This window comes from Zootoca vivipara, chromosome 7 (genome assembly GCF_965207765.1).
Source record: "Zootoca vivipara chromosome 7, rZooViv2.hap1.1, whole genome shotgun sequence".
NCBI classification, from domain to species: domain Eukaryota; kingdom Metazoa; phylum Chordata; class Lepidosauria; order Squamata; family Lacertidae; genus Zootoca; species Zootoca vivipara.
The window spans coordinates 65,213,102-65,225,833 of NC_142590.1; the positions used below are offsets into that span (position 1 = coordinate 65,213,102).

Below are 12,732 nucleotides of genomic sequence, written 5' to 3' on the forward strand. Positions count from 1 at the left end.
AATAGTGCTGAGTGTCATTCAGCATACTGCTGACAACATACTCTGAACCTCCAGATAACCCCACCCAGCAACCTGTGAGAGATATAACTTATTGTCCAATTGTAACCATTACTTGAATCATTACTTGGGACCCAGGTGGCGCTGTGGGTTAAACCAGCTCCTGCCAACCTAGCAGTTCGAAAGCACGTCAAAATGCAAGTAGATAAATAGGAACCGCTACAGCGGGAAGGTAAACAGCGTTTCCGTGTGCTGCTCTGGTTCGCCAGAAGTGGCTTTGTGATGCTGTCCACATGACCTGGAAGCTATACGCCGGCTCCCTCGGCCAATAATGCGAGATGAGCGCGCAACCCCAGAGTCGGTCACGACTGGACCTAATGGTCAGGGGTCCCTTTACCTTACTGGAGCAAAGCACTTATTTTTAACGGGGTGTCTGCTAGGTCTGACTAAGTGTCATCCATGCCAGCGCGACTGGCTCTGGGGTGACTGATAAAAACTAGCAAGGAGGGCACAGCTGGCTAGGGAGGAAGGTGATGGTCTACTCTCCTTGTGAATAGACCCTGCCTGCTTGAAGGAAGCAGTGGTAAAACCACTCCTCAATAAACACTGGACTTGGAATATCTGAGTAACTGCTGGCCAGTTGCCAACCTCTCCTTGGGCAAGGTTCTTGAGTGGGTTGTTGCAGACCACATCCATGTGCTCTTGGAGGAAACTGATTTTCTAGATCCATTTCAATAGGTTTAACACCCCAAAAATCTGCAACTCCTCACAGTACCTTTAAGGTTCCAATACATTGTTACATAAAAAAAAGTGTGACCATGTTACCTATTTGTCACATACATGTGTGATCATAGAAATACAGAAATGATTGTCTAAAAAGCATTCAACTCCTTGTTAATTAGCATCCATCTGAGACATGAGTATCAAAATGGAAAAGCTTTGTGGTCAGCATTCAGTTAGGACTGGGCTTAGGTCCCTAAAAAGCAGTCTTCTGCAGGTTCTGTGGTCACACTGTCCTGGACTTTGCCTTTTTGACACTGACAGTAAACTTCCAACCACAAAGTGTGTCAGGTTAACTGTAACTTTTTCTAAGAACAGCTACCGGCTAAATAGGTCATGCTGCTTGCAAACAGAGTCTGGCTGAGAGAGAAACAATCATGGCTGCACTTGCATCAAGAGGTCTCTCTCTGGCTCTTTCAACATAATTGGTCCTCCAGGCCACCTTTAAGAGAACTGGAGTGGTGGTTCCATCACTCCTCCCCGGGCTCTGAACCTTCTTCCCTTGGTGGTTCTCCAGCTCGTTCCTCCCACCATTCCTCTGCGTCCAACCAGACCATGACATTGTGACACAGTCATCATAGATATCTAACCTGCTAATTTAGCATTCCATATCTAGAATGAAAAAGCTAAACCATATATCTCAGAACTCTGTTTACCCCTGCTTTCTCACTTGGTATGAGAGCCACAAGTCTGCACATTTAAAGTTACTTAGGTTACCTCTCAATACACTTAAACCTGTGTATGTGTTGGGTCATAATCAGTGTTTTCTCAAGGGTACTTAGTTTCGGCACTGCACCTTTTTTTTATAGAAGAAGAAAAAAGCACTGATCATAATAATTAGGGAGTTGGATCATCTTGAAGCAAATTTACTAGTAAATTAAGAGATTCCGAGACTGGAGTAAAAAAGGATAATAATGAAAAACAACTTGAAAGTTAGCCCCGTTATACAATTTTACTTAGTCATTGTGTTTAATAGAATTGGGTTGTAATTCAAGTCTGCATGTATTAAAAAACAAAAACATACCAAAGACGCTCTAAAGGGGCAGCGAGTGGTATAATCCAGGATAACAGCATCAGGAATTTTCACACGGTGACCATCTGCAATCAAGACACTTGATATCTAAGGTTGCAAGCGCCACTGAGTTCAAAAGGACTGACTTCCAAGTACCAGTAGGCATGGTTAGGATTGCGCGCCAAAAGAACTTTCGAGCCCGGCGGAACAGCGAGTTCTGTTGCTGATACTCCCCCCCCCCCGGTGCCCCTCTTGCTTTGGCGAGCATCTTGGAGCCCTTCAGCCTTTTTTTTTTTTAGTGCCGTCTTTCCAAGTTCCAACCCGGGCTAAGCCCAAACTTCGCCCGCCCGCCCTTCTCCTCAAGCGGAGCCGCGTTTGCCACACATGGTGGTGCCCACCCTTGGCGAGCTTCTCCAAGGCGCGCCCTTCAGACAGGCAAACCTGGAACGGAAACCCTTCTTTCCCGCCACCCGGGAAGGAGGCGCCCAGGGCGCCGGGGCGGGTGGTGGGCACGGTCTGCGTGTGTGCATGTGTTTGCGCGCGCGCGCGCGCGATTACCTCAAGGAACCAGCGGGGTTGAGTTGCATCGCGTCCCCTTCCCACCTCTGTGGCCGGGCGCATGCGCGGTCGGCCAGGCCCTGCTCTCCCTGCCTGAGCAGGTGCAGGGATGGGCCCCGCGATGGAGCGGAGGCAGCGGGGATGCCGTGGAGCCCCTGCCTGGGGGTGCCGCCGCCTGCTGCTCCTCCTCTGCGCCCCTCTGCTCTGCGCTTCTGGGGACACCAGCGCCGGCCCGGTAGGGACAGGGAGCAGTGAGCCGCCTGCCTCGGTGGGTGCCGTGAGGGAGACAAATGGGAATCTGCCGCCCGGAGGGCTCCTTCCTCTCCATCCCCGGGCGTCGCCCCCGCTCCCAACCCCCGGGCGCGGCAACCTGGGGGGGGGGGCTGCTGGGTTGCCCCCCGGCTGAAGGGGAGGGCAGGTGGAGCCACCCCCAGGGACGCGAGATGCAGCTGGACCAGTTCGCCTTCCCCAGGCTGGCAAGGCTGGCAGAGACAGGGAGGGGCTGCTCGGGGTGCCCCCCCCTCCTCGCTCTCCTCCTGGCACGGCGGCGTTGTCTCCAATTAAATGAAGGTGGACGCGGGTCGAGGGGCTCCTCCCGGCGCCTTGGGGGTGTTGTTGGCTGTTTTCCTGCCCTCCCTCCCCTCCGTCCCTCAGAGGAAGGAGTGGGTATCTCCAGGAAGGTTGCTGATGGGGGATATATGTTTGGATGCCCCTGCCTCGGAGGTCTGGCGTGGGGTCCTTGGGGGAAGGGGCCTGAGCTGCTCTCTTCCGCCTGCAGGGCATAAGTGGCGGCGGCGGCGGCGGCGGCGATTCTGGGGGTCAGGGGGAATGCCATGGAGGACGGTGGCTAGGATGCGCGAGGGAGAAAAAGGTGAATCGGGGTGCCCTGGTCTAATGGAAATGGGCACATGAAACATGTGAGCCAGCTTCTCCCGAGGGGGACTCGATAATGTTGTATCCTTTACGTCCCTAATGGTGCGTTCATGGGAAAGATCTGCCAGTATAGAAACGTGCATACATGTTATTGAGCAGCATGAATCGCTTTTGTGGCCAGCAGCGCAGCAGGCACAGAGGGAGAAGTACGGCGCTAGCTAAACGCTAATGGTGCTGTTGATTTTGGTCTGTAATTATATTCCTGTACCCTCCTGTTTTTGCTAGCTTTATATGGTATTGTTTGGTATATGTCTCGGTGTTAATGCCTTCCATCAATAGTAATAATAGAAGAAAAACATGGTGTGAAAATGCAACCAGGCACAACTTTTAAGGACAAAGATATGCATGGTTGATCATGCACATTTTAGCGTTTAGGATGAGGTTGCCCAGTTAAATGAGGTGTGCCGTTTTGTTTGTCAATAAAGCTGAGTGTTATTACCTACTCGGTCTTGAATATACCGATTTTGAAGGGTTAAAGTCATGAGGTGGGTAGGAGATAAGGACAGTCCAGTTAACTGCAACTGTAGAACCTTCACAGAGCAGTGACAGACTAGCAAACCTGTGCATAAAACTTCTGATACATGGGCACAGCTGGTCTGTTTCTTAACACTGACTGCTACTGACCAATGGCTGCTGGTGAGATGCCCCAAGGATCTTTCAGCTGACATTGCTCAAACAGCAGCAGCCCCACACATCACATGCTAAACCACTATTGACCCTGAGATAGGACTTGTTTGTATTTAAGAGCAAATCTGCCTAATCCACGTTTTCTGCAGCAATACATGTTGTTGTTGTTTGGTCGTTTAGTCGTGTCCGACTCTTCGTGACCCCATGGACCATAGCACGCCAGGCACTCCTGTCTTGCACTGCCTCCCGTAGTTTGGTCAAACTCATGTTCATAGCTTCGAGAACACTGTCCAACCATCTCGTCCTCTGTCGTCCCCTTCTCCTAGTGCCCTCAATCTTTCCCAACATCAGAGTCTTTTCCAAGGATTCTTCTCTTCTCATGAGGTGGCCAAAGTATTGGAGCCTCAGCTTCACGATCTGTCCTTCCAGGGAGCACTCAGGGCTGATTTCCTTAAGAATGGATAGGTTTGATCTTCTTGCAGTCCATGGGACTCTCAAGAGTCTCCTCCAGCACCATAATTCAAAAGCATCAATTCTTCGGCGATCAGCCTTCTTTATGGTCCAGCTCTCACTTCCATACATCACTACTGGGAAAACCATAGCTTTAACTATACGGACCTTTGTCGGCAAGGTGATGTCTCTGCTTTTTAAGATGCTGTCTAGGTTTGTCATTGCTTTTCTCCCAAGAAGCAGGCGTCTTTTAATTTCGTGACTGCTGTCACCATCTGCAGTGATCAAGGAGCCCAAGAAAGTAAAATCTCTCACTGCCTCCATTTCTTCCCCTTCTATTTGCCAGGAGGTGATGGGACCAGTGGCCATGATCTTGGTTTTTTTGATGTTGAGCTTCAGACCATATTTTGCGCTCTCCTCTTTCACCCTCATTAAAAGGTTCTTTAATTCCTCCTCACTTTCTGCCATCAAGGTTGTGTCATCTGCATATCTATTTTAGGCAATATTACATACAAGAGTGTATACTGTATTAGGAGAAATTTGTACAAAAAGGCCAAATTTTCATGAACTTTTAAAAATAAATAAATCTCAAGCCGATGTCCGGATATGGATAACTGAATTTAAGACTGGAAGAAAGAGAAACTGGAATTGGCAGGTTTGCACATACATAGACTGAGGAAACTTTCTAAAGTAGTTTGGAAGATGGAGTGGGGATGTTGTATCATTATGGGTGCAGCCAAGCATTTGGGCATGCCTAAAGTAGCTGAAATAAGTTCCATCAGTTCCCTCATCCCTGGCCACTGGTCCTGCTAGCTAGGGATAATGGGTGTTGTAGTCCAACATCTGGGGACCCAAGGTTGAGAAAGGCTGATCTGTAGAGTTGGGTGTGTATGTGCAGGTGAATGTTCCTGTAATGAAGGAGCTTGTGCTAATTACATTTCATATTAGTTACATGTAGGTAGCCGTGTTGGTCTGACATAGTCGAAACAAAAAATTAAAAAAATTCCTTTCAGTAGCACCTTAGAGACCAACTAAGTTTGTCATTGGTATGAGCTTTCGTGTGCATGCACACTTCTTCAGATACACTGAAACAGAAGTCACCAGACCCTTATGTATAGTCAGAGGGTAGGGAGGGGTATTACTCAGAAGGGTGGTGAGAATGGGTGATTGGCTGATAGGAGTGGTAAACCTGTTGACGACTGTTAATGACTGTCAACGACTGCAATTGGTATTGCAGGAAAAAGCAAGGGGTGAGATGGCTAAAGATAGCTTTATTATGTATAATGGGCATAGCGGCCAAGTTTTCCCTTTTCTCGCGAGGAAGCCTATTCAGCATAAGGGAATTTCCCTTAAAAAAAGGGATAATTTGGCAGCTATGATAATGGGATAAGAATCCAATGTCTTTATTCAGACCAGGTCTCTCCATGGTTTTAAGCTTGGTAATGAGTAGCAATTCAGCAACTTCTCTTTCCAGTCTGTTTCTGAAAATTTTCTGTAATAAGACAGCTACTTTGACATCTTGTATAGAATGTCCTGGGAGATTGAAGTGTTCTCCTACTGGTTTCCCTGTCTTGTGATTCCTGATGTCAGATTTATGTCCATTTATCCTTTGACGTAGGGTTTGCCCTATTTGTCCAATATAGAGAGCTGAAGGGCACTGTTGGCATTTGATGGCATACACAATGTTAGAAGATGAGCTATTAAATAGTCCTGAGATGGTATGTTTGATGTTGTTGGGGCCGTAATGGTGTTGCCCGGGTGTATGTGGCCATCTCACCCCTTGCTTTTTCCTGCAATACCAATTGCAGTCGTTAACAGTCATCAACAGGTTTACCACTCCTATCAGTCAATCACCCATTCCCACCATCCTTCTGAGTAATACCCCTCCCCACCCTCTCACTACCAGTATATATAAGGGTCTGGTGACTTCTGTTTCAGTGTATCTGAAGAAGTGTGCATGCACATGAAAGCTCATACCAATGACAAACTTAGCTGGTCTCTAAGGTGCTACTGGAAGGATTTTTGTTTGTTTCGACTGTATTTAATATGCTACAGTTCTGTGGCCCCAATTTGGAGAAAGTTACATTTTGGTCATTTTAAATCAATGGGACAAGTGGATCACAGCTAATGTTAAGTGAAACTAATAGTGCATTCTTAAAGATGTTTCCTTAGAAGGAATTCCATTCAGTTCAATAGGATTTAGTCCCATGTAAGTGTGTGTAGGACTGAAGCCTAATATTCCCTGGATAGGATTCTATGAGCAGAGAAACTACCATGGCATGTGTGCACCCCCAGTGGTAATGCTGTGTGATAGCTGTGGATGCAATCCTGCCCTTAATTATGCATGGTTAAGTTTCCTTTAATTTAATGAGTTCTGTACCTGAGTAACTGGATGCAGGGTTGCAATTGCAGAGAGATCCTCCTTTACAGTGAAATATATGCATATCTGCTCAGAAGTAATTCATATCCAAGTTCAGTTGGAAGGTAAGTGGGTATAGGATTGCAGTCTTACACTGTTATTCCAACCCCATTTAACTGTGAGTAAACCCCATTGAATTAAATGGGACTGACTTCTGAGTAGCTGTGGTTAGGATTTATATATTTATTTAGAGCATTTGTACCCTGCTCTTTAGCCAAAAAGGCTCCCATACAATAAATTTTAATATATATATAGTCCCTTCCTGCACACAAAATCAAACTCAGGCCCCAATTCTTAAACAGCTGTTCTTATAATGACCAGCTACTGGTACAATTCAGAGGTAGGAGGTGCCTGATGCCAAACTGATGGAACGAGCCCTGCTTCCTATCTTTCTCACAGAGGCAGTCTGATGAAATGGCTGCTTCAAGGTGAAAGTTGAGGGAGAAGAGGCCTGATGGAGCTGGTCTGTCACAGCAGAGCTGACAAGCAGAAGGGGACAGATGGATTGCAGCCTTAGTTGCAAACATAAGCTAATGGAGCCAAGTTTAATTGACAATGTGAATGATCAATAGATTAATTACATGCTATGCAATCAATAAATATATGTAAAACTATGCAGTTATGCTATCTGGATTTATGATATGGAGCAGGGGAAGAGTAGAGAAGGGAAATGAAAGCTAGAAACATAGATGTAAAGAAGCATAAAATGAATTGAAACAATAGAGTCATTAATAGTATTTACCCAAGTATTTTTTTAAACTAGATATGTCCTCCTAGGTGCCATTTCTCGTGAAGTTTGAACCATTAGTTCTCCAGCCATTTGAACTAGGAGCTACCATTCTCAAGTTCATTCAAATGATAGAAAATAATATGACATAATTTGCTCGAGTTTTATAGAAGTATTTGCGAGAAATCTATTTGAATATAGAAATATTTGAATGAATAGTTGTGTCTCGAGCCCTGAATTATATTGTTAGTGGTCAAGGTTGTACACACTACCTGGCACAGCAGTTGCTTTGTTTTGTTTTTTTATTGTAGAGGCAGCATAGCTGTGTATGAAAAGTATAGAGAACAGCCATCCTCATAAGCAATTCATAAGCAATAGAAATGAGAAGCAAATATGGTACAGGTACTATTAGGCATGCAATTTTCAAGTAAATGTATAGCTTTATTTTTTCTTGGGTTTGACAGTTAGTCTACAAATGCATGAAGTCCTTGGTGCTTTACTTTATATTCACTTGCTAAGTACTGAAGTACTTTGTGGACTTCAGCATCAGATCAATGAACACAAGGTACGGCTGCTGTATAGGGTGACATTGACTAGCATGGGTGGTTCTATCATTAGGCTTGAAGCTGCTCTGTCTCCTTGTAGAAGATGTAATCCTGGGTTACAAATTAGTAGTTGCAAAGTAGCTTTCTGACATTTTAGTATGACCCATTTGTAGAAATCCTGCTATTTCCATAAATGATATTTTTACTAGACACTTATGTGAATTGTTGAAACAGGCACACAGCCTAAAAGGTAAATACAAAGATATGTATATATTGCCATTTTTAGGGCAATTTCCTGCTTGCTTTGAGCCTTAATTCAAATCTCTGAATATTTATTCTAAAGTTCAGTTTACATTGCTAGACATTTGTTGATGGTTGGTAGTCTTTTGAAACAAAAATATTTTTCCCCTTACACAAACTCTTGAGTTCGTCTTGAGTGACAATAGCAGAAAGATTTCATCCAACAGAAATTACACCATAGTTCTTCCCATAATCCAAACATGGATGTGAACCAAAGTCAGTTTAGGTGATAATGAATTTTTTATCTGCCCAGATCCTTTTTGTGACATTATGTTGAAACAGCAGTCAATATATTCCATCTAAATGAATTGTTTGCTGATGCAGCAAGTGTTGAGATTGGTCTGTTAGTCATTTGAGGCATGCATTGTAGAACCCATAGAAGCTTTCCTTCAGGTATCAGTTTGTCTGCTCATAATTAAAATATAATGCAAGATAATATAAGTTATTTAAAACTCAATGAAACTGAAATTGTTGCAGAGCAGTTATAGCTGTCCTGCTTCAAGCTACTGGTCAACTGAGGCAATCCTTATGGGGAATACAAAATGTTGGAAGGAGTATTTAGCACAGCCCTCCTCAGGTGTATGGAGCCAGCTATGTGGTTCTTTGGATCACAGCCATTTTAACCATAAGATTCAATATCATGCAGTTTCTAACACTGATGATCATGTTAAAATATTCTGTTGGATCATTAGGAGTCCATGTCTCAGCTTCTATTTTAAAGGGGTAAATAAATACTGTAACTTTCTCCATAATCACAGTAATGTTGAGTTATGTGGTTACTGCTCTCTCCTTTTCGGTTCAGTTATTTATTTCTGTTCTTAATGTATCTTGAGAAGCTTTAAACATTGTCCTCTACTCTATTGACTTGATGTCTTAATAAAAATAATTTTCACATTTAAGTTTGGTTTTATTTGACTTTGAAGTAGCTTTGACTTTAGTAGTTTTGAATAAGCTACTAAAAGTGTAATTAAATACCTTTCCTCCACAGCAAGTTCTGTTGAATGTTTCCAAAATTATGGGCAGCATCTAACAAAATAAGTTGCATTAGCACAAGGATTTGTGATTGTGCAATGGAGCTCCCCTTCCTCTCTTTCCCCCTCGCACATACCACTAATCTTCTCCAGAGGGTTGGGGGACACACACAGAGAGAATAGGTTTAGGGGTGTAGGGGGAGCAGAAGGTGAAGACGTTCTGTTATACAACCCGAAATCCTTGCACTAACATAACTAATTCATTGAATACCGTCTTATGTTCCTTCTTTTTCTTTAGGGAAATATTTGTACATAGCATATGTGTATGTATGCTAACTTCTATCATAGTTTGTCTAATATCAATCTAAATTGGATACATCAGTTTACCAGTTTTTGGCAGTTCACCAAAGACCTCCACTAAACACACTCTTATTATGTAGTCCATGTTCTTTCACTTTGCCATAATCTGTTAAAATTTTGATATTGAATTCCTGTCTACTGTATCAATGACTGAATATTCAAAACATTAGGCATTTTGGAGGCACTAAGTTAAAGATTAATAATAATAATAATAATAATAATTTATTATTTATACCCCGCCCATCTGGCTGGGTTTCCCCAGCCACTCTGGGAGGCTTCCAACAGAAAAATGAAATAAAATAATCTATTAAACATTAAAAGCCTCCCAAAACAAGGCTGCCTTCAGATGTCTTCTAAAAATCTGGTAGCTGTTTTTCTCTTTGACATCTGATGGGAGGGCGTTCCACAGGGCGGGCGCCACTACCGAGAAGGCCCTCTGCCTGGTTCCCTGCAACTTGGCTTCTCGCAACAAGGGAAGCGCCAGAAGGCCCTCGGTACTGGACCTCAGTGTCCGGGCAGAACGATGGGGGTGGAGACGCTCCTTCAGGTATACTGGACCAAGGCCATTTAGGGCTTTAAAGGTCAGCAACAACACTTTGAATTGTGCTCGGAAATGTACTGGGAGCCAATGTAGATCTTTCAAGACCGGTGTCTTCCAGGGTGCTACATAAAATGCCAACTGTTTCAATTTCCCAGTACAGAGATGAGTTTTCTAGAATATTTGTTCCGCCTATAGTTTTAATGTGAAAAATCCAGTGAACTGTTTCAGGCAGGCATTAGGATTCTCAGTTATTGTGTTTTTTTAAATTCTGTTGACATTTTGTTTGAGTACATTTCCTATACATTTCTGGCAGTATCATTTATATGAACTCGTGCACCTGAATGTTTTAAGTTATCGGCTTTCTGAAAAGTTAATCAGATTAAAAGTATATAGAAGAGGGAAAAATGCTTTGTGCATATTAAAATACCTTGGTCCTATAATTTGGACCTCAAAACTCATAAATGGGTTTTTATTATTAAGTCCCAAAGAAATATTGTAACCCTGCCGGGGAGGGGAGTTTCACGTGCTTGGGGGAAAATATAGAAACACGGGTTTCTGCCTTAGCTCTGCCACAGCAGGAATCAAAGTACTAAATTGGTCATTTCCCTAAGGTTCAGGGAACGCTGTAAGAAATGTTAATGCACTGTGGGGTTTCTAATGCCTCTTTACTGATTTTGAAGGGGAAGCTGTGAATCCTGTCAAAAAAACCCATTATATCCCATTTTATTTGGCTATTCTTCTTTATATACCGTAGTTTATGGTCACCTGAAGACTGAAAAAAACATTCTCACCTTCAAGCTTTCTTTTGCAGTGTCTAATCACCCTCGATATGCTGTTGTTGGCATCTGTCTGTGTTGGTAGACGGGGCGGAGTGTGCCTTTGGCGGTGAAGTCACTGTTAGAAGTTTACAGCGCCTGCTGTGGCTGTAGGGACCGATACAGGAGAGACATGTTTTGTTGGAGTTGGGGCAGATGAAGGTATCTGGTTATGATGCTGCAGATGCACCATGACGATTCTTCTCTGCACTCCTCCCAGTGGTCATCCCTCCTCTGGTCACTGTGATGGATGCACGACCTGACTGCCTGTCTCCAGGCACTGCGGTTGTTGATGCCTCCAGCCTTCAAGTCACGTTTGCAGACATCTTTGTAACACAGAGTTGGTCTGCCAATGGGTTTGGTGCCACCCACAATAGTCCTCTAACTTAAATGTGTTATAGTTTTGGCAATTGTCTTCCTGCAGTCGTTCTGCTAGAGTTGGAGAAAGTAATGATGTGCCTAGTATACAGAGGGAAATTTTTTTTAAACATCCTAAGAAAGCTGAAAGATTTCTGAGACCTATCTTAAGGTCAAAAGCAAGTGCAGGTAAAATTAATCTTTTGCATTCTGAAATAATGGGCACAATTCTTAGTTCTCCAAAATGTATAGCTACAGGAGAGTAACAAGGGGAGAGAATATGGGGGATCCATCTGTGTTGAATGCCCACTGCCTTGAAGGCAAGGCCAGCCTGCAACACTGCCATTTATGTCTACCATTACCTTTGTGGGTTGATTTTCTGCCTGGGAGGGTGCAACTATACAATTCCCTTGTCATCACTAAGTGATTTCAGCCTGCTTTCTCTTGTCTCCCCTTGTCGCCTAACTCTGCCCAATAATTGCTTTAAGTGCTTTTTTATTTTTGCTCTCTTGTTTGATTATCACAAAAAAGTGAAGAGAGATGCTAAAATGTTAAAGCTGAAATTAAAAGGGAAACTTAAAGAGATTTTCTGCACTGGTCCAGTAAAAACGCTTTTGCTGCGCTATACAGACCAGAAACAGTTCTCTTTGCAGAGCATTAAGCACAGCGGCTGGATTCTTCTTGTTGTAGAATTCTTGTAGCTTTGCAGCAGAAAACGACTCACCAAAGCTCAACTTTTGAAGACAGCTTTATTGCAGAAAAATAACAGAAACACCTCCAGAGCTTTCAGACATGATTGCTCCACACCCCACAGGCAAACAAAACAAACACTCTATATATACTGAGCATCTTAACAACTTAATGACTTAAATCACATGACCTTGCTAATTTGCCAGCGTCTCAGGTTTAAAGTCCTAACACCCCCTCTCGCTGGCAAAAAATAAACAGTTCTACAAAGTTATTTCAGACCCATTCCTTCACAAAATTCTTCATGACGCTGAAACCCAAGCGGTTTTGTAAATCCATCAGCTAAATTTTCATGACTTGGACAGTAACTTAATTTAACAATTCCCGCTCTCACTGTTTGACAAACATTTTGAAATCTGATATCCAAATGTTTTGTACGACCTTTAAACTGACCATTCTGTGCTAATTTAAGACATGGCTGATTATCACCCCATATAGTGATGGGCGTGATGGACTTTTCACACATCTCTTGTGCCAGACATTTGTAAAATTCTAGATCTCTACATAACTCAGATAAGGCACAGAATTCGGCTTCTGTCGACGATAAAGTAATTAGGTTTTGCTTCTTCGAACGCCATCCAACCAGAGAGTTT

General features: G+C 43.5%; 1 protein-coding gene across 1 annotated transcript in view; it reads left to right on the plus strand.

Moving 5' to 3' along the window:
• Positions 1-2,405: 2,405 nt before the first annotated feature.
• Positions 2,406-12,732, plus strand: part of MMP24 (matrix metallopeptidase 24) — a 41,881-nt gene continuing 31,554 nt past the window's right edge. Inside the window, exon 1 of the mRNA XM_088673427.1 lies at positions 2,406-2,615. Coding sequence (XP_088529553.1) covers positions 2,457-2,615 — 159 coding nt within the window. The 5' untranslated portion in view covers positions 2,406-2,456. The remainder of the gene's footprint in view (positions 2,616-12,732) is intronic.